This window comes from Nelumbo lutea, chromosome 1 (genome assembly GCF_056320005.1).
Source record: "Nelumbo lutea isolate HS-2025 chromosome 1, American lotus-T2T, whole genome shotgun sequence".
Taxonomy (NCBI): Eukaryota; Viridiplantae; Streptophyta; class Magnoliopsida; order Proteales; family Nelumbonaceae; genus Nelumbo; species Nelumbo lutea.
Window position 1 is genome coordinate 112,647,395 of NC_142684.1, and position 20,118 is coordinate 112,667,512.

At 40.8% G+C, this 20,118-nt stretch overlaps 1 protein-coding gene across 5 annotated transcripts in view; it reads left to right on the forward strand.

The window, feature by feature from the left end:
* Nucleotides 1-958: 958 nt before the first annotated feature.
* Nucleotides 959-20,118, forward strand: part of LOC148876860 (uncharacterized) — a 52,079-nt gene continuing 32,919 nt past the window's right edge. For 2 of the 5 annotated variants that reach the window (XM_088974477.1, XM_088974472.1), the window contains exons 1-4: nt 959-1,623; nt 1,708-1,838; nt 2,018-2,144; nt 2,651-2,738. In XM_088974477.1, the coding sequence (XP_088830603.1) occupies nt 2,065-2,144; nt 2,651-2,738 (168 nt within the window). In that variant the 5' untranslated portion in view covers nt 959-1,623; nt 1,708-1,838; nt 2,018-2,064. Of the gene's footprint in view, nt 1,839-2,017; nt 2,145-2,650; nt 2,739-20,118 lie in introns of all 5 variants that reach the window. The other 3 variants (XR_016108991.1, XM_088974468.1, XM_088974486.1) reach the window with 3 other exon arrangements.

The following is a 20,118-nucleotide window of genomic DNA, read 5'->3' on the forward strand; positions in this document are numbered from 1 at the left end:
TGCCAATTCTTGAATTCAATTGAGGCGACAGTCTTAGACCTTCACCTTAGATATTAGTATAGTGGCGGTCAAGAGGACCACCGGTTTAGGCCATTTTTCTTGTAGTGCATTTTTATTTTATTTATATTAATTTTTTATTATTTTGCCTTTTTATATTATTTTAATATTTATAAATCCGTTTATTATGCTTTATATCCATTTTGTATTATTTTATGGTCTCTTTTCTATTATTTTAGTTTTTTATTACTGTCATTGTTTAATGTTTTACTTTTTTATTATAATTATAATAAAATTTCACCACTTTATTTATTTTTCACTATTTATTTTATACTATTTATGATTTTGATGATAATTTTTACTATTATATTAATAAAATTTTACTATTTTATCTTCTTCACATTATTTTATTATTTATCAATCTATTTTACATTATTTTTTACTATTTTATATTAGTTCTATGTTATTAATGATATTTTTTATATATTTAATTTTTATTACAATTATTGTTTTATTTTAATATTTTTATTATATTTATAATAAGTTTTAATATTTTCATATTTAATATTTAATATTTATTGATATTATTTATTATTTATTATCATATTTTATATTTTGTATTATTTTTATAATATTTTTTATAATATCCTATTACTTCAATCATTGTTATTTACTTTTATTTAAATAATGACTTTGAGGGGCAAATTTGTAAAACAAAACCTTATTAGATGTGATAACATGCAAATTAATGACCAACCCCTCTATATTGCACCGAATGATTTTAGAGATTTTTTGGAAGTTTTTTTTTTTATTTTTAATTTTCAGATTTCAACCTTCGATTTATTGAACGCCACCTATGCTACAAGAGAGAAAAAATTGTCTTAGCTGATCAGTATCCCTTGATTTTGTTAATAAATTAATTCCCTTCTTAAACGCAAAAAAAAAAAAAAAATGAAAAAGTAGGAAACTTCTGTGTTTTGCTCTTTCTACCAAAAACGCAACCTAGTAGAGAGATTTTTTTGGGGGGTTTATCTGCTCAGTTCACCCCTAAAAATCTTAATTCCACAATACAGGTGAAATGAATTTTATCATGAATTAATGCCAAATTCATAAATAGGATATGGGTTATAGGTGGCTACTAATAGACTAAGAAGACTGTAATTTCAGATTTCTGAGTTTGAATGCGGTTTACTTATCAGTTCTTTTTTGGGGTGGGGGTTGAAAACCTATTCATTCTTGTGAGATTCTGAGTAGCAGACTTGGTCGTAAAGAAGGCTCAACTAAATAAACATGAAGGCTCAACTAAACTCTTTTTCTCTCTTATGTAATTGGCAGCTTTGGCTCGTAAAATGCTTCGGTTTCTGATGTAACCTTTTGACTTTCTTCCTCCTTGAAGACGTTCCGTTCTAATATATTTATAGTTTGTTACCAAAAAAAGAGAAGGGTTAGTTAGAATTGGATCAATGCCTCCTTTTCGAGTTCGGATCAGCCATTGCAGTCGTACACCGAAAACAAACAAAGCTGCAGTGACATGTTGGGACAGAATTGGTAGCGATTGTTGGTAGCAGATCCCTGGTCAATGGGACACATCTCAGCATTGAAGCCGACATCAGCATTTAATTATTTGTATTTATATTTACCTTTTCTATTCTTTCTTATTTTCTTCTTCTTCTTCGTCGTCGTAATCTTATGGATTCTACGAATTTTCAGGGAAAAATTATTCTCAAATTGTTATGTCAGCATTTCTGTTTCTTAAGTCAACTGGGTATCTCTTTCCTATCTTTCTGAGAATTCGATGGAGATTCGAGTTGTCTACAGTTGGAACCAATATATGAATTAAGGTGGGTTAGTTCTTATGGCAAGATATTTCGTTTTAGTAATTGCTTACAATTTTTTAACATTTGATGGATTGAGTTGCATTGTTTCAGATAAAATTTTTATGTTCTTTTTGGTTTAGTATGCCCTATACTGTTTCCTTCTTTCTAATTCCTTTGGATTTTTTATGGATTTGTGTGTCCAGGTTTCGAGGAAGTTGTGCCGATTTGTTTTGTTGTTCAAAACCAGACGATGACCAGAAAAGCCAGTAACTGTGCTATATGCGAGAACTCCAATCTCGCGTCTATATGTGCTGTCTGCGTCAACTATAGGTAAGATTTCTCAACTCGTTTATTTTATAGTTTTGAACGATTTAAACTATCGGGTTTATTAACTTAGAAGCTGAATTTAAAGGATAAGAATTTTGCCTGTGTTTTCATTGTTAGATACCCACTTAGCAACTGTTCATTGAACTATGGTTTTCCATGGCAAACTTAATGTTGAATAAGATTTTTTATTTTTTATTTTTATTTTTTTTTTAAATTCACGTATTAAATAAGATTTTGAACTTTACAGCTGTGTAATTGCTTGTAATTGATATTGTAATAACACAAAAGAGAAGCATATGAAATTAGGAATAGAAAAAACTTACTAGATAATGCCTTTATGATTTTGCATGTTCTTACTCAAGTACTAACCAGATTCTTAATTACTTAATTTCTACTAATGCTTTATTGTTATCTTCTCTTATACATAATAATGTTTGTTCCATTGTGCTATTGGCAATATCTCTTTGTCAGCAACAATTGATTATGTTGTATTTTTCTCCTTTTTGCAGATTAAATGAGTATAACACAACATTAAAATCATTGAAGAGTGTCCAGGATTCCCTATATTCAATATTGAGTGCAAAGCTTGTGGCGAAGGTTAGCTCTATATTTAACTACAGATATTATTGCTCATTTATCCTCCTTGTGAATTAGCATCATAATTGCTGTCTTGTTTCCCCAGTTTTGGACTTTATATTGATGGAACCATGTTTCATGATTTCAATATCAATGGACATCTTGTCATGAAGAGTTGGGAGAAATTTTGGAGATAATTTGCTAATTTCACTAAGATATTTGGAAAATCTAAAAGATAAGGAAAGTTTCCTAGAAACATAGAATTAGTTAATAAACCTTCAAGAGATCATTAGAAGAATTACAATTGTACATTTAAGGTTCAAAACCATAGCAAAGAACTATATAAATCAAATAGGAAAAAATTAAGAGACTGTAATAGGTATGTTTCTCTTTGTCTCCCTTTTGGTCTTTAGCCATCTTTTCTTACTTATATATGTCAATTATTTTCCGTTTTTTTGATCGGCAAGGAAGGATTAATTTTATTAATATATGAGAAAACAAGTTACAGAATCACAATAAATCACAAGTTATCAATCAAGCCCAAAAAAGAGACTACAATAACACCCAAAACAACTGCTACCTATAACCCCCCTGCTTGGCGAATGAGTCAGCCATCCCATTTGTAATCCTTCTAATCCAAGTAAAAGTGGCATTGAGTTCCCTTGTCAGACTTTTTATTTCCCTCAAGGTATGTCTATAAATGCAAATCCAAGGAACATTACCCTTGTGCTAGTCCAAGAGATAACCAGTTTTGAATCCCCTTCGACCTCCAAGTTGTTTAGGTTTGCTTGCTTAGCAAGTTTTAGACCTTGTATCAACACTAAAAGCTCTGCCTTTAGTGAATCTCCTACCCCTAAAGGTCCTGAATACATTGCTTTAGTGAATCTCTAAAAACACCACCAATGCCTGCTAGTCTCGAGTTTCCTAAAGATCTGCCATCAAAGTTCAGCTTGATTTAATTGCTATTTGGGGGCTTCCATTCCATCACCTTTTCTTCTTTTTCTTTAGAAGAGTGTGCCACTTCATTCCACACACTTATTATGTTAGTCATTGAAAAGTTTGGAAGAGCTCTAGTGTTTTTATCCATTGTGCAATTTTTATCTTTACAGTTTACACGATTTCTTCTTATGACATGTGCTTCTCATTGAAGATCCTTGCATTTCTTTCCTCTCAAACAGTCAACACCACTGTTGCAGTAACTGTTTTCCACATAACTATTCCTCTTTTCTTTGGTTGCCTTAAGAAATTTGAGTTGAAGAGACCCACTACATCTCAAGGAGTAATCCACCTGCAACCAAAGAGAGAGCAAAAAGACCCCTAGACAAAGACCACAACTACACAACAAGATAATAAAGGAGTAAATGAGGTAGGATTCACCACTTGCAAAACAAAGAAAGCACACATGAGGGGAGAGGCATTTATTTGGCTTCTCTTTTGAAGCATGGTACAGGTCTTCACCACTTCACCTAAAGGAAACAAAATGTGAGATGGGTTGAAATTTGTAGTTAGACATTGAATAAAGGTCAGTGTAAAGAGAATTGAAAGGAGTTTTGGCCAACCAAAGGTCTTCCCAAAAGAGTACCCTTGATCCACATCCCACATCAAACCTGGTTAGATTGATAAAGGTTGGATATACCTCTTGTATTGTTTTCCAAGGAGAGCTCGAAGTTGAGGAATTGGCTACCTTTGCATCCTAGCTGATGGTGCGCGATCTGGATGCTCCTAGTTGTAGGGCAGCTCGGATGCCTGTTGCCAAGTAGGTCGCTCAAACTGCAAAGAAAGGGAGGTATCAGAGAACTCGGAGTGGCTAACCCGACGAGGTTGCTCCGATGCTTAAGTCAGTAATAGTGTATGCAAGTTGAGAGTTTGAGATAAGGAGAGCTAGAATGCACTAAACCGCACTTACCTTTTCGTGTCATTGGGGTTGGTTCCTTTATATAGGCTTTGTTTGGCGTGGGCTTCACACACCGCATCCGAGATTTCCGGGAGGTCACCTAACCGGTCCGAGATCCCCGGAGGTAACCGCCACGCACGTTGGCCATCCTCCATAACACTTAGTATGTTGGCCAACTTCCGAGAAACTTGGGAGTGTTGGGATATGCATACCAAATTTGTCAGCGAGCACAACTCGCAGGTTGCCTCCTGGACCTCAGTCAGGTCAATAAGCCCTCGAGGGAGGTCGCTCCTCACGTCGAAGTCACATCGGCCAGTGACGAGGATAGGTCGGCCCTAGACGAGGTACTCCTAGCCGACCTAAGTTGTGGTTGAAGTCGCTAGGTTGGCAGTAAAGGCAGGTCGCCAGGTCGGGGCGAAGACGAACTATGATTTGGGACTCCAAATAATCGCCTAGGTCACGTCTTGGTGTTGTCTAGCTGTTTCGAGATGCCATGTGTCACAATGTCATTGGAGGGCCAAATCCGACCTCATCAATTGCCCCCCACTCCTGAGCTGAAAGTAGCTCAGCGAAGGGAGTAGATCGTTCCTTTTGACCTAGAATGATTGATTCGATAAGCTTGTAGTCATAAGAATTGGTCCAATTTGCTTCTCAGGTCAGAAGAGTCCAAGTGTTTGCAGCCTTACGCAGGACCTCACCGTCTTGATTATCGGGGCACGAGAGCAAATTCATCCGCTCGAGGAGAGGTGGAGCAGGTACCCCGAGGACATCTACCTTATTAGGGATGGAACCGTCAAGGGGTTCTGCAATCCGACCATTACCTCAAGAGCGAAGTTTATCATGCCATCATCAAGAGGGGGTTCTGTGTGACTGCTTTATCAGGTCGCTCCACCTAGGTAGACTTCGACGCAACGTCTGTTAGGAACCTGCCTAACTCAGGGCTCTTCGAGGGAACCAATCTCCTGAATTCGTTGGAAGGAGAGAGAGAGAGAGATTACTGCCGAAAGAATTACTGTCTTATTTCTCTTTGTGCTTCACTAATACTGTTTACAATCTTTGATTTCTTTCTGTTACAGCTGTTGCAAGTGGACGATTAGTTGTGCTGACGTGGCCTCCTCTTGTAAAACTGAATAACTGCTTTCTGTTGGTCTATTCCAGTAGCCTTTACAATCCCCCCTCCTTTAGAGCGACCTTGCCCTCAAGGTCTAATGTGGGAAAATTTGATTGCAGATCTAAGTAGGATTCCTAGGTTGCATCCTCTTTTGGGAGTTTAGACCAAACAACTAATGCTTCTGGTATGACTCTTCCACCCTGGCGCACCCATCTGAAATCAATGATGCGGGCTGGCTCAATCTGCACTTGTCCTTCCTCTGAAAATGTGGGAAGGGTCGCACTTGTAATGACTCCTGACTTCGGCCCTTTCTTCAGTAAAGAGATATGGAATACAAGGTGCAGTTTTGATGTTGCCGGAAGGTCCAGCTTGTAGGCCACTGACCCTATTCTCTCAAGGATTTTAAATGGTCCAAAATAGCGTGGGCTGAGTTTGTTTCACTGTCGGTTTGCAACTGAAATCTGTCTGAAAGGTTGTAATTTGAGAAACACCCAATCACTGACTTCATATTGGACATTCTTGTGATGTTTATCATAGGTATGACTCTTCCACCCCGGCGCACCCATCTGAAATCAATGATGCAGGCTGGCTCAGTCTGCACTTGTCCTTCCTCTGAAAATGTGGGAAGGGTCGCACTTGTAATGACTCCTGACTTTGGCCCTTTAGTAAAGAGATATGGAATACAAAGTGCAGTTTTAATGTTGCCGGAAGGTCCAGCTTGTAGGCCACTGACCCTATTCTCTCAAGGATTTTAAATGGTCCAAAATAGCGTGGGCTGAGTTTGTTCAACTGTCGGTTTGCAACTGAAATCTGTCTTAAAGGTTGTAATTTGAGAAACACCCAATCACTGACTTCATATTGGACATTCTTGTGATGTTTATCATAGGTGTGCATCATCCATTGTTGTGCTTGTAAGAGATGATGTCTCAGTTCCTTTAACACCTCATCTTGTTGCGTTAACTGTTCTTCTAAGGCCACTACTGTGGTGGTCTCTTTTTCATAAGTAAAGGGGGAGGGTCCCGACCATATAGAGCTCTGGAGGGTGTCATCCCAGTGACGCTATGGAAAGTGGTGTTGTACCACCATTCAGCCTAGTGGATCCATTTCACCCATTGTCTTGGTCGATCTCCCGCGAAGCATCTCAGATATGTTTTGAGATTCTTGTTAACCGCCTTTGTCTGTCCATCAGATTGGGGGTGGTAGCTAGTTGACTTGAAGAGTTTAACCCCGTGCAGGCGAAAAAGCTCAGTCCAGAAACGACTCATAAAAATAGGGTCCCTGTCTGATACAATTGAGCTGGGGAGCCCGTGTAGGCGCACAATTTCCCGGAGGAACAATTCAGCAACTGTGACTGCTATAAATGGGTGTGATAGAGGTAGGAAATGACTGTATTTTGTCAATCTATCCACTACCACAAGGATAACTGTTTTGCTAGCAGAAATGGGCAATCCTGTGATGAAATCCATTGATATATCATCCCAGACTTGGGTTGGTATTTTGAGTGGTTGCAAGAGTTGGACTGCTAAGACCGCTACTATTAATTCTCGTTCATAAACTGATTTGGCCCACTTTTGTGATGTTAAGGCCTTGCTGAAAAAGGCTAGTGGTTGCCCCTCTTGCATGAGAACAGCCCCAACACCTTGACCGGAGGCATCACACTCAATGATGAAGTCTTTTGTGAAATCGAGCAATGCTAATGTTGGAGGACTCGCAACTGCCTGTCTCAACTCCTCAAAAGCTTGTTGGGCATTGGTTGGGGCAGCTCTTGGCATGAGGGGGATGCAGTGGTCATGCTCCCGGCGTGGTGGAAGTTCTTGGGGTTCTTCGAACACGCTACCATATTGCTGAAGGAGTTGTTGTAGGTGGCTTTGGAAGTCTCTAGGCCCATTTGGGCTGCTGTTAGCTAAAGATGGGCTGGTCCAATTTGAGTCCATGTGCATGAATATGGGCTGATCCGGATCTCCTATTTGCTTTGTTAATGTTGCAAGACTGATGGGCCTTGGACCCTTGCATGTTTGCCCTTGTAGATGGACTGTAGAGTTCCTTGATGTAAAGTCCATGGTGAGACGGCCCAGTCACAGATCACGGGCCCTAGTTGTCTTAACCATTGAATGCCTAGCACCACGTTTGCTCCACTGAGATGAAGAGGATATAGGTCCACTGCAAACTGGTGACCCTGAACCTTTAGTGGTAAGCCTATGCAAATGCTATTGTAGGATAGGCTATTACCATTGGCCACGTGAACCGTAAAAGCCGTTGTTGGTTGAACCGGAAGTCCTATTTTATCCACCAAGACTTGAGTTATGAAGTTAAGGGAACTGCCACTGTCTATGAGGATTGACACTTGGCGTCCTTGGATTAGCCCTGCAACACTCATTGTTTGAGGGGACACAAGTCCCGTAAGGGCTTGTAGAGATATTTCAGGTGTGCCATTGGGTTGTATTTCCCACCCTGGGTTAGATTCTCTGCAACCGGTGAGGTCGTCTTCCTCTTCGGCATTTGTTTGGAGGAGAAATGCTTGTTGTTTCTTGCACCGATGGCCCGGCCCGGCCCGAATTTTTCTTCGCAGTTGTAATAGAGTCCTTTGTCTCTACGGACTTGCATCTCTTCCCAGGTTAGTTGTTTGAAAGAAACCAATGGGCCTGGGCTCAGTATTCCTTTCTCCTTGTCTGGTGCTGTCGTCCTGGTTCCTGGACCCCATGGCCGTTGCACCTTTTTGCTCGAGCGAACTTATCCTCATACAATATTGCTAGCGCTGCCACATTTATGACGGAAGTGGGCTGCATCGCCTTCATTTCCAGTCGCAGTTCTTCTTTTATGCCGCCGATGAAGCTTCCCACCAACGCCTTCTCCATCCACCCTTGGACTCTCACGGCCAGCTTTTTGAACTCCATCTAGTAATCTTTAACTGATCCCACCTGCCGTAGCTTTGCCAAACTCTCATAATGATCTTCGAACCCAGACGATCCAAAACGGATAGTCATGGCATCAATGAAGTCTGCCCAAGTTTGACGAGGGTGCCCCCGTCGGTACCATTGAAACTAGAGGATAGCTTCCCCTTCAAGATGCGCAGAAGCCGGAGCTACCCTGTATTGCCCAGGTGTCTCATGGTAATCAAAATACCGTTCGGCTCTGAGAATCCAGGGAGTTGGGTCGCCGCCTGAGAAGATGGGGAAATCGATTTTGGCTACTCTCATTGCCGCCGCCCTATTATGCGGTTGTTTTCATTGCTGCACTCTTCTTGGCTTCCTCTGTCGTTGTTCGTTGCCCCTTGCTCCGGCCGATTGAGGGAGAGTAGTGAAACCTTCCTTCATTTCTTTGAGATCTGAAGACATTGGATGGATCTCTACCTCCATCTGATCCACTCGGGTGTCTACTGACGTGTTTCTTGTGTTGGTCATGCTGGCTCTGATACCAACTTGTTAGGAACTTGCCTAACTCAGGGCTCTTCGAGGGATCCAACCTCCTGAATTCGTTGGGAGAAGAGAGAGAGAGAGAGAGAGAGATTACTGCTGAAAGAATTACCGTCTTATTTCTCTTTGTGCTTCACTAATACTATTTACATTTTTTGATTTCTTTCTGTTACAACTGTTGCAAGTGGACGATTAGTTGTGCTGACGTGGCCTCCTTTTGTAAAACTGATTAATTGCTTTTTGTTGGTATGTTCTAGTAGTCTTCACAGCATCCTTCAAGCTGGTTCTCAAAAGAGTAGCCAGCGAGTTTGATGCGGAGCCTGAAACCGGGTGGAGGTCTACTGTGAAGAGATCGACTAAGTTTGTGTCTGTCATGGTGCTGAAAGCGAACTAGTTTTTCCTTTGTTCTCTTTTTCATGCTGAATGCGAACTGCTTTTTATTTTGCCCATGCAAAAGAGGCGACTGGGTCTTATGTGGAGCTAAGTTCTTGTATCAGCTCGGCACCTTAGCCCTTAGGCTCTAGGAGCGACTCGCGGTCCACTCTCCATATCCTTGATTTTGCCCATGTCGAAGAGGCGACTGTCTTAGCACGTCTATGCCGAAGAGGCAACTAGGACTTATCTGCCCATGCCGAAGAGGCTACTAGGACTTACCACGCCTATGCCGAAGAGGCAACTAGGACTTATTTGCCCATGTCGAAGAGGCGACTGCGTCTTGTATTGCGTCGGTGTCTTTTGTCAGCTCGACACCATAGCCCTTAGGCTTAGGGAGTGACTTATAGTCCTCTCTCCTTATCCTTAGTCTTGCCCATGCCGAAGAAGCGATTGGGTCTCATGTGGTGTCGAGGTCTTTTATCAGCTCGACACTTTAGCCCTTAAGTTCTGGGAGCGACTCGCGGTCCACTCTACTTATCCTTATTTAGCCGACGTGCGGCCTGACCTTTCCGCCTAAGCGAGTGGTCATTCTGTAGTAACTTCTCATATGGCTGCTTCTACGTCATTCCATGGGGTTATCTTCCTGGATGAGTGCTTGCAAGACCACGACGTACATGTTTTGCCCTCTCTTGCGAGGGCATAATGTTGTTGTTAGTGTGAGTTGGAAGTTTGGGGCCATGGCTGCGCTGCATCAGCCTCGTAATGACGTCGATCGTCCACTCCTACGAGAAGCCACAGGGAGCTCGACCTACGGGGGCAGCTTTACTAACTGTAGGTCGCTGACTCGCTCAGGAGCCTTGAGGGGCTCGACCCGCAAGGGCGTTCGCATAGTTCGTAGGCCGCTAACTCCTGCGGGAGCCGTGAAGGGTTTAATCTGTAGGGGAGACCTCGCGAAGAGGACTAGTGAGGCTTATCCGGGCTGAAATAAAGTCGGTAGAGCTGCTTAGTTTGTTGGCTATCAACTTCCTATGGGAACCATGACTGGCTCGACTTGGGGGGACAACCTTACTCCGAGGTGCCTGTTGCTAGATTGCTGGTTGTTAAGGTCGTTCTGCTGTCGCCTATTCTGCATCGACAAGCATACGTCGAGCTGCTCCCGTGCTCACATTTGGAAATTCATGCTTCATCTCATGGAACTGCCGCACTTCGATCCTAGCGGGAACTACCGATGGCTCTACCGCGGGGAGAGGGGTGTTCGCATGCGGTAGCGGGGTATTTATCTGGGGTACTGGGAATGCTGGGTTCGGCCTGAACTTGTTTGATTGTCACAGGGGAGTTCTCTAGGTTCATCATAGATGTTTTTCCCCCCAATAATCGGTATTTGTGCTGGGTGTTGATGCTGCTCAAAAGTTCATTTGAGTTCATAAAAATGGAAATTAGAAAGTGAGAAATTTAATTTCTAAAATGTGAGATCTTTAGTTTTCTGGAAGATGAGGACTTAGCCTTTTAGAAGGTGAGAACTTAGTTTCTTGTAGTGTTTCCCCCAGACGACGCCAATTGATGGTGCGCGATCTAGATACTCCTAGCTGGAAGACGATCCGAACTCCAATTAGGCGGCAAGTTGGACCGATCTGCAAAATAGTGGATCAGAGAACCTGAGGTAGCTAACCCGATAAGGTTGCTCCGATGCTTAAGTACGTACTTATGCTATGAATGTGAGCTGAATATTTGAGTGCTTGAATGCTAGTGAGTAAAGTAATCACGTGTACCTTTGCCTTGAAGTTTCATGTCCTTATATAATGGAGTAGTCCTGGGCCTTATGAAAGAGCTCCGGGATCTCTGGGCTGTGCAGATAAGGTTTGTTCTGTTTTTGAAGGAGAGCAATATGTTGATAAGGTTTACCGTTTACCTTCGATTCATGCAGGGCTAGGACGAGTCTCATCGTGATCCCAAGAAAGTTGGGGTCTGTTGGGGAGGCCTTCGGAGCAGGTTATGTGGCGTTTCGGCTCATTAGCTCCGAACCGGCACTTCGATTCTTTAGTCCCAAACTAGAATGGGTATTGAGGTGCCTATACGCCGAGGTGGTTTTTTAGGCCGAGGTGGCGGGATACTTGAGCTCCGAATGTTGCGGAACGGGTTCGTTCAGCTGAGTTGTCACCCCTTGAGCAGATCGTGTCCACGTGTCCCCTTCTTAATAGGTCGTGCCAAATCACCTTTCATCAACAACCATTATTCATTAACCCATGAATGCGTTCCATGACTTTGTGCCATAGCCTATCTCTTTCCAAAAGAAACCTCCAAAGCCACTTCCCTAACAAAGATTTATTCCTCTGAATCATGTTCCTTATTCCTAGCCCTCCCTTCTCTCTCTCTCTCTCTCTTTTTTGTTTTTTTTTGCTAACTTGTTCCCATTTTACTAGATGGTCCCTTATTTTTATCAGAAACGGTAACTTTCATTAGAGGTCTGAAGCAAAATGTTATATAAAGAAGAGCAATTGAAAAAACCAGAAGGGGAAGGCTTCCAAATTCTGCTATCTCTACAAGACTGATCAAGAATGACTTCCCCTAACTGAGTGATCAAATCATCAACCATCCCCATTTCAGAATCCCTTAGACCTCTTCTCAAGCCCAAATCCCAGGAGTTATCAACAAACACTGAAGAGATCACTTTTTTCTTTTGTTTTCAGACAAGGAGTAAATAGAAGGAAATCTATCTCTAAAGGAGTTTTCACCAATCCAAACATCTTTCCAAAACAAGACTTTATTTCCAGTGCAGACATCATATTTGAAATAAGGGAGCATAAGAGGCAAAATACCTGGAATAGCTTTCCAAGGAGAAAACTGACCTCCCAGAGAAAGTCCCTTATAAATTTCTCTAGTTGTCTGTCTATCCTAGTTGGGATCCTAAAGGTGGAAAGTTAATAGATTGGTAGGTTGACTAAGGCTACCCTAATCAGAGTTGTTCTTCCTCCTAAAGATAAGTTGTTCCTCTTCCACTGAGCCAATTTCTTTGTAAACCTCTTTACCACTGGCTTCCAAAAGACTTTGATTTTGGATTTCTTTATTGTTATTATATGTTTTGATTAGATTGATAACACTCTTTTGTAGTTATATGCAATTTTCTTTTTTCTTTTAAATTATGGTTATTTAGTAAGTGAATCATATCAAAGTAGTAAGTCAATTATCTAATCACTAATTCCCTGCTGGTTCTTTTAGGAAAATATTTTTAAAAATTATGATAGTTTTAATGAAATATTGAAAAGTTTGTAATAGTATTCTAAAATTTTAAATTTTAAATATATAGTCTATCAATGAAATCTGAAATATCGCTGACATATTTGTAAAATATCAAGGATATTTGGAAAAAAAGATTCTTGAAAGATTTTGTATCGCCACCTAGCAAATGGCGATATTTCAGGGATATTTTTCCAAAATCATTGATATTGCGAACCATGGATAGAACCAGGCATGGATGGAGCAGAAAAGAATATAATTTTGGCTACTCTTGCATATTAACTCACCTTTGAAACCTAGATTTGGAGTAGTGTTAAGAAAGAAAGAAAAGGAAAAAAGAGAAAAGAAAGAAAAGAAACGGGAAGGGAAGGAAAGAGAAAAATGAGATCCTCCTTCCTCTTCTTCCTCCTCCCCTCCTCTTAAGGATGCTTATGCCTCTTATGTTCTAAACCACACCTCATGTTCTAAACAGGGACATGAGATAGATGGTCTTATTATACTTAATGCATGATATGTGGAAAATCACATGGCTTTTCCTTGTATATTCAAACAACTTCCTTCTTAATTGTCCCAGAAAAGGTCAAAGATGCAAGTTCCTAGGGATTAGAAACTTACCCTGAAACTAGGAATTAGAGACAATAGGTATTGCACTTTATTGTCATAAAATACTTTCATAAAGAGATGTAGTAATTAGCTGACCCCATATAGTTGGGATACTACCAAAAAAGGGTAAATTGCATATTAGTACCTTGTACTTTGGGGCTAGTCTCACTTTAGCACCCGAATTTTAATATGTGCCACTGTAGTACCTAACTCCCGAAAACTTCCATTTTAATCCAAAATTATTAACTGATATTTAGTGGCATGTAAAAGGACATAAATGCCCTTCGAGTGTCATCTAATTTTCTTTCTCAACCAACCAAATGCCCAAATCTCTCAGAAGCCAATAGGGAAAAGCAAATAGGTAGCACCCATAAATTGTATTCCCCAAAACAAGCATTAGTTACCACTCTACATAAACTAACTTAAACAAAACTCATCCAGCTAAAATTTTGCTATTGTAGAGAGTAGAGAGAGAAGGAAGATTCAGGGAGGTGCAGTATTGACACGCTTTTGGTCATATGAGATTCGAGGGTTAGGGAAGGTGAATGAGATTCGAGGAGGTGTAGTATTAGGAACTGGAGCACAGGTCACAAATCTAAGCTTTTTGGTCAAACGGGTCATCGGAGAAATCTAAACTTTTTGGTGTAGGGAGTGTAGGAAGAGCTTGGGATCTCATCAGATACAGAACCACAATACGAAACCAGAGGGGATGGATGCATTGCTGGGGTTGGGTTTTCTAGTGTCGATGGAGTTGCGTTTTCTGGGGGTGGTGGGAGCAAGGTCCTTGGAGATATGTAAGGTGATTGTTAATCCGAAACAAATGCTGATGATGATGGGGAGATGAGGGATGGGGAATTCAACTGCGGTGATTCAATTGAGCTCTTTATGCATGGTGAAAGCAAAGCAGAAGGAGATACAGGGAGAGATTTATTACCACTCGATTGGTTGCTGAAGGAACTTGATGTCCTGATGGTCAGAGCCTTAGTTGGAACTACAGAACTCTCTTCCTCTAAAGCTAACATATCTAGAGATAATGACTCCTGAGGAAATTCAAATGGTGATGTTGCATCCATGAAGAAAATACAAGCTTGGTGGCAGTTGTAATATCTCAAAAATTCAAGCAATGTGGGAAAACCAGAATCCTAGAATAGATTAAAAATCTTCATATCTTGTCAAAGAATGGATGCCTTATAGTCCTACTAATCAATTGTCAAAACCAAAGCTGTTGAACCCAGTCATTTCCCAGAAGACTAACAAGAAAACTTGCAGATTGCTGTAGTTCATGTTGACAGTTGCACAAAATGGTGAATTTGATGAAAGACCATTGTAAAAATAACTACAGGAGAAGCACCAAAAGAAGAAATATTGAATGATTTATATGCAGATACAAACTCCTCTTTGTGGGCCTCTCAGATTGAAAAGTTCAAAGCCAAAACGTTTTCAGCCATGGAAGAAGATCTGAGTGGAGAAACAAAAACAGAGCACATTTCCCAAATGGGGCACAGAATGACCAACCCGAGACTCTTCTCTAAACCCACATCTCAAGACTCAAGTTGACATAAGGCTAAAGGTCACAAATTCATGGAAATCTAGTTCAAGGAACAAAGAGAGAACCCTGTCAACCAATTTCAATCTGATACAGTGTCTACTCTGCTGATAAAAAAAAAAAAAGATACAGTGTCTACTCTGGTTCAGTCTCAAGGTAGAAGATGGTGAACAGTGTCTTCTTTCAAAGGGTTGTTTTGACATTTTTAGAAGTTTGAATTCACACATGCCATCACGCGATATAGATAAGCGACGGATTGCTAACGACAGGGACTAAACTGGTAGTTTTTGGGAATTCAGGTACTGCAGTGGCACGTTTTGAAGTTCGGGTACTAAAGTGAGACTAGCCCCAAATTACAGGGTACTAATCTGCAGTTTACCCAAAAAAGACCCCATATAGTTGGGATAAGGCTTGGATGGTGGTGATGATGATGATGTGTGAAGCCTATTTCTCGAAGATGTTTCAACCAATTCGAATCACATATTATATGAACCATATTTCTATGTTCATCTCTGCCTTAATCTTTCCACCACACTCTGCTTCTTACCTTTCCATGTTTCCCCATTACCCACCAAAAACTTACAGCACCCAATGTTAGATCTGTAATACAAATAAAATGGAGAGCTTGCCAATTGGCATCTATTCTTGTATTCTTCAACATTAGATGTCCATTGGTGTGATAGTGAGGGGTGGAAACTTACTCAGCTCCTTGTGTATAACCTAGAAGAATAGTAACATTGTGAGCTTTTATTGCATTGCTGCAGACTAAAATGTTCCTCAAACAACTGAAGATCTGCTCAAGATGGCAGTTAATGGGCTTGCTTCTTGGCTGTCTGTAATTTCAGAATTTAAAAACCAGAATGTCTTTCAGCTCCTGAATTCCACTCCATTTGGGGTTTGTAATGTAGTAGTTCTCCTGGTGTTTTCTCACCAGATTGCTGTTGTATTGTAATTTCCCATCATCAATAAATTTTCTTACTTTACCTTCTCAAAAAAAAAAAAAAAGTCTATGCCAGAAGATATCATGTTTGTATGATTCCATATTTCCTTGGTGGTTTACAAAAACATGAAGTTTGACAATTACCTTTGGCTCCATGCTTTTGTATAGCCATCCCATCGTTTAAGCTTTCTCCTGAATGCACTATCTACTATGCATATTTAACTTTTTTTTTTTTTTTTATTAGTAACTCAAAAAATGAATTCATTAAGCAAAATAAAGTAGAAAAACAAGAAGTTGTTAAGGATACAAATAGACACCATGTGTCTAACGCCCCCCCCCCTCCCCCCCCAAGTATTACAACTAAGCCCAAAACATAGTTTGTCTTTGTACTCCTTGCTTAGCTAGACCATCCGCCAAACAGTTGGCTGATATTCTAACCCATTGAACATGAATAAACATGTCCCTAGAAGCCATTTGAACCTCCTAAGATCATTCCTTAGGTGCCAAGAAACTTCTTCTCCTTTATTTAACCAGTTCACAACTAATTTGGAATCACCTTTAGTAATTAGCCTTTCAAAACCCAACTCCTTGGCTTTCTCAAGACCAACAGCAACTGCCAAAAGTTCTTCTGTTGCGACATCATTTTTCTCAACTGGACCTGAGAAGAAGCACAAGTATTACCTTCCTCACCCCTGATTAACCCTCCAATTCCAGAGGAGCCTAGATTGCCCACACAACTCCCATCAAAATTTTATTTCAGCCAGCCACAAGGCGGGGGTGACCAGTCCGCTGCTGCAATCTGTCTTCTAGAAGATGAGGCAGCTATAGCCCCCCAAGCTCTGAAAAAATCAACTTTAAAATCTGAGAAAAGATTCAAGCTCTTGATCCAATGTGCCACTCTTAGGGTTATGACCTCAATTAATGCTTCCTTATTCCTTTCCTTTCCCCCAATTTTTCTAGAATTTCTTTCCTCCCAACCTGTCCAAATCATTGCTGCCCTTGTACATTTCCACATCAATCTGCCCGCCTAGTAGAACAGCTACAAACAGAAGGGCTAAACAACCCTCCCAAACTAACAGGAGGAAGTCAACTACAATCAAAAAGTGAAGAAAACCAATCCCATATAAAGCCAACAAAGGGACAGGAGATTAGGAGATGAACTGCAGTCTTGCCATTAAGCTTGCATAAGCTGCATCAATTGGGGGACAAGCACCGGTTTGACTTCTTCCTTTGAATCATGTTTTCAGCAAGAAGAAGAAGAAGAAGAAGAAGGAGAAGGAGAAGGAGAAGAAGGAGAAAGACGTGAGAGCCAAAAGAATCCTCTCTGGCGGCGCCAACTTTATTATTTATATGTTAGGGCGACCAAAAACATAATAAAAAAGGAAAAGACAAAAATGCCCCTCTACAGCATATAGTACAGATTTCATCACTCCCCGTCAAGTTGGGGCGTAGATGTCAATCATCCCCAACTTGTCACAGATCGTAATGCTGTAGTGAGCATAATCCTTTAGTAAGAACATTTGCAAGCTGTTCATCAGAGCTAATGTAGGGAGTGCACACTTGCCCCTTCTCAATTTTCCCTCTGATGAAATGTTTATCCACCTCAATATGCTTGGTTCTATAATGGAGAACTAGGTTGGTTGCGATGTTGATGGCAGCTTTTTTGTCACAATAAAGTGACAAAGGATCATCAAAAGGAAATCCTATTTCACTTAATAGGTTCTTGATCCACAGTACTCTGCAACTCCATGTGACATAGCCCTATATTCTGCCTCTGCACTTGACTTGGCCACCACACTGTTTTTTGCTTCTCCAAGTCACAAGGTTTCCACCAACAAAGGTACAATATCCGTTGGTGGATTTTCTGTCATCCACTGAGCTGGCCCAATCTGCATTTGTGTACACCTCTACTCTCATGTGCCCATGTTTCTTAAAGAGTAAACCTGTCCTTGGAAATTTCTTCAAGTACCTAAGAACTCTATATGCTGCCTCTAGGTGTGCCTCCTCGGGTGCATGCATGAACTGACTGAGGACACCCACAACATATGCTTATGTTAGGCCTGGTCATGGATGGGTAGAGAAGCTTGCCTACAAGTCTTTGGTACTGCCTTGGATCTTTCAAGGACTCACCACTGCAATCCCCAAGTTTGTGATTTACATCTATAAGTGTGTCAGCTGGTTTAGCTCCTAGATTCCCTATATCCTTTAGGAGATCTAGGGTGTACTTCCTTTGGGAAATGAAGATGCCTTGCTGAGAGCAAGCAACCTCAATACCAAGGAAGTAGTGCAAGTGCCCTAGGTCCTTTACCTCAAACTGTGTAGCAAGGAGTTTCTTTAATCTCTGAATCTCAGAGACCTAGTCTCTAGTGATGACAATATCATCTACATAGACAATCAAGGCTGCTGTTTTTCCTTATTCCCTCTTTACAAAAAGTGTGTGATTAGACTGGCACTACTTAAAACCCATCTGTTGAACTGCCTAGTGAAACCTGCTAAACCAAGCTATTGGAGATTATTTTAGACCATACAAAGATTTCTTCAATTTGCAGACTTTCTGTTCACTTCCCTTAGCACAGAAACCAAGGGGTTGAGCATATCCACTTCCTCTTCCAAATCACCATTTAGGAAGGCATTCTTTATGCCAAGTTGGTGAAGCTCCCAATCAAGATTTGTAGCTAGAGACAGGAGAACCTGAATAGAGTTCATTTTTGCAACCGGAGCAAAAGTCTCAACATAATAAACTCCATGCACCTGTGTGCAACCTTTTGCAACTAGCTAAGCGTTGTACCTTTCCATAGACCCATCTGCCTTATGCTTTATAGAGAAGACCCATTTGCACCCTACAAGTTCCTTCCCCTTAGGAAGATCTACCAGCTCCCACGTGCCATTCTTGTAGAGAGCATTGATCTCTTCTTTCATTGCATTTGTCCACTCAGGAACAAATAAGGCCTCCGAAACACTCCTAGAAAGGGGAACACTATCAATGGCAGATAGAAAAGCACGAAAAGAAGATGAGACTTTCTTATAGGACAAAAACCGAGATATAGGGTGGTGTGTGGTGAAGGATCCAGCCCCTAAGATTCTGATGGCATTGGTGTCATGGTTTCCGGTGGCTATGTGGCAATTAAACTCTGTTGGCCTTGATTTTTGTAGCATAATCTCCGAAAGACACGAAATGGAAGAGGATCAGGAATAGAGGGCAACAAAACTTGAGTCTGACTCTGTTTCTCCTCAACTCTACTCTCCCCTTGAGGAGAAATAGGAAAGTAGGGAACATCTTCAAAGAAAGAGACATCCATAGAGGCAAAGTATTTTTTAGACATAGGGTCAAAACAACGATAGTCTTTCTGAGCAAGGGGATAACCAAGAAAAATGCACACAATAGCTTTGGGGTCAAGCTTACCACGAGTAGGAGAGAGATCATGAACAAAACATTACATCCAAAGACCTGCATAGGGATAGGAAATAGAGGAGCTTTAGGGAAAAGGAGCTGATGAGGGGACCTATATTCCAATACTCGAGATGGTGTTTTATTGATGACATAGGCAGCAATTACAACAACATCCACCCAAAATATTTTTGGGACATTCATCTGTAACATTAATCCTCGAGCAACTTCAAGGAGCTGATGATTTTTTCTTTCTGCAACCCCATTTTGTTGTGGGGTTCTAGCACAAGAGTTCATGTGTTGATAGCCACAGGATGCAAAGAAATCTGTGAGGTCTCCCTGGAAATATTCCTTGGCATTATCTGATTGAAAGATTCAGATCTCATATTGAAATTGGGTGTAAACCATACGCTGAAAGTCTTTCACAATTTTAGGAACTTCCTCTCATGAATGCATAGGATAAACCCAAGTGTAGCGAGAGAAGTCATCAACAAAAGAAATAAAATACTTGTAACCATTCTCAATTGGAATATTAACAGGTCCCCACACATTTGAATACACAATGTGAAAAGGAAATTCTGATCTTTTCTTATGTAAAGGGAATGAGGTTCTACAATGTTTACTCAGTTGACACACTTGACACTGAAAATCACTAACGGACAAAGACTTAAACAACTTTGGAAACAAAAACTTCAAAGACTCAAAAGACACATGGCCCAAACGGTGGTGCCACAAAATAATCTGACTCTTACTCGACGGACTGAAAGACTAAAACCATAAGACTGACTTTGTTCTCCAGCATGTAGAGATCATCCACCATGTTCCCTCTACCAATTGTCCTCTCGGTAGCCAAATCCTGCAAAACACAAGAATGTGGAAGAATGGTTACTGAACAAT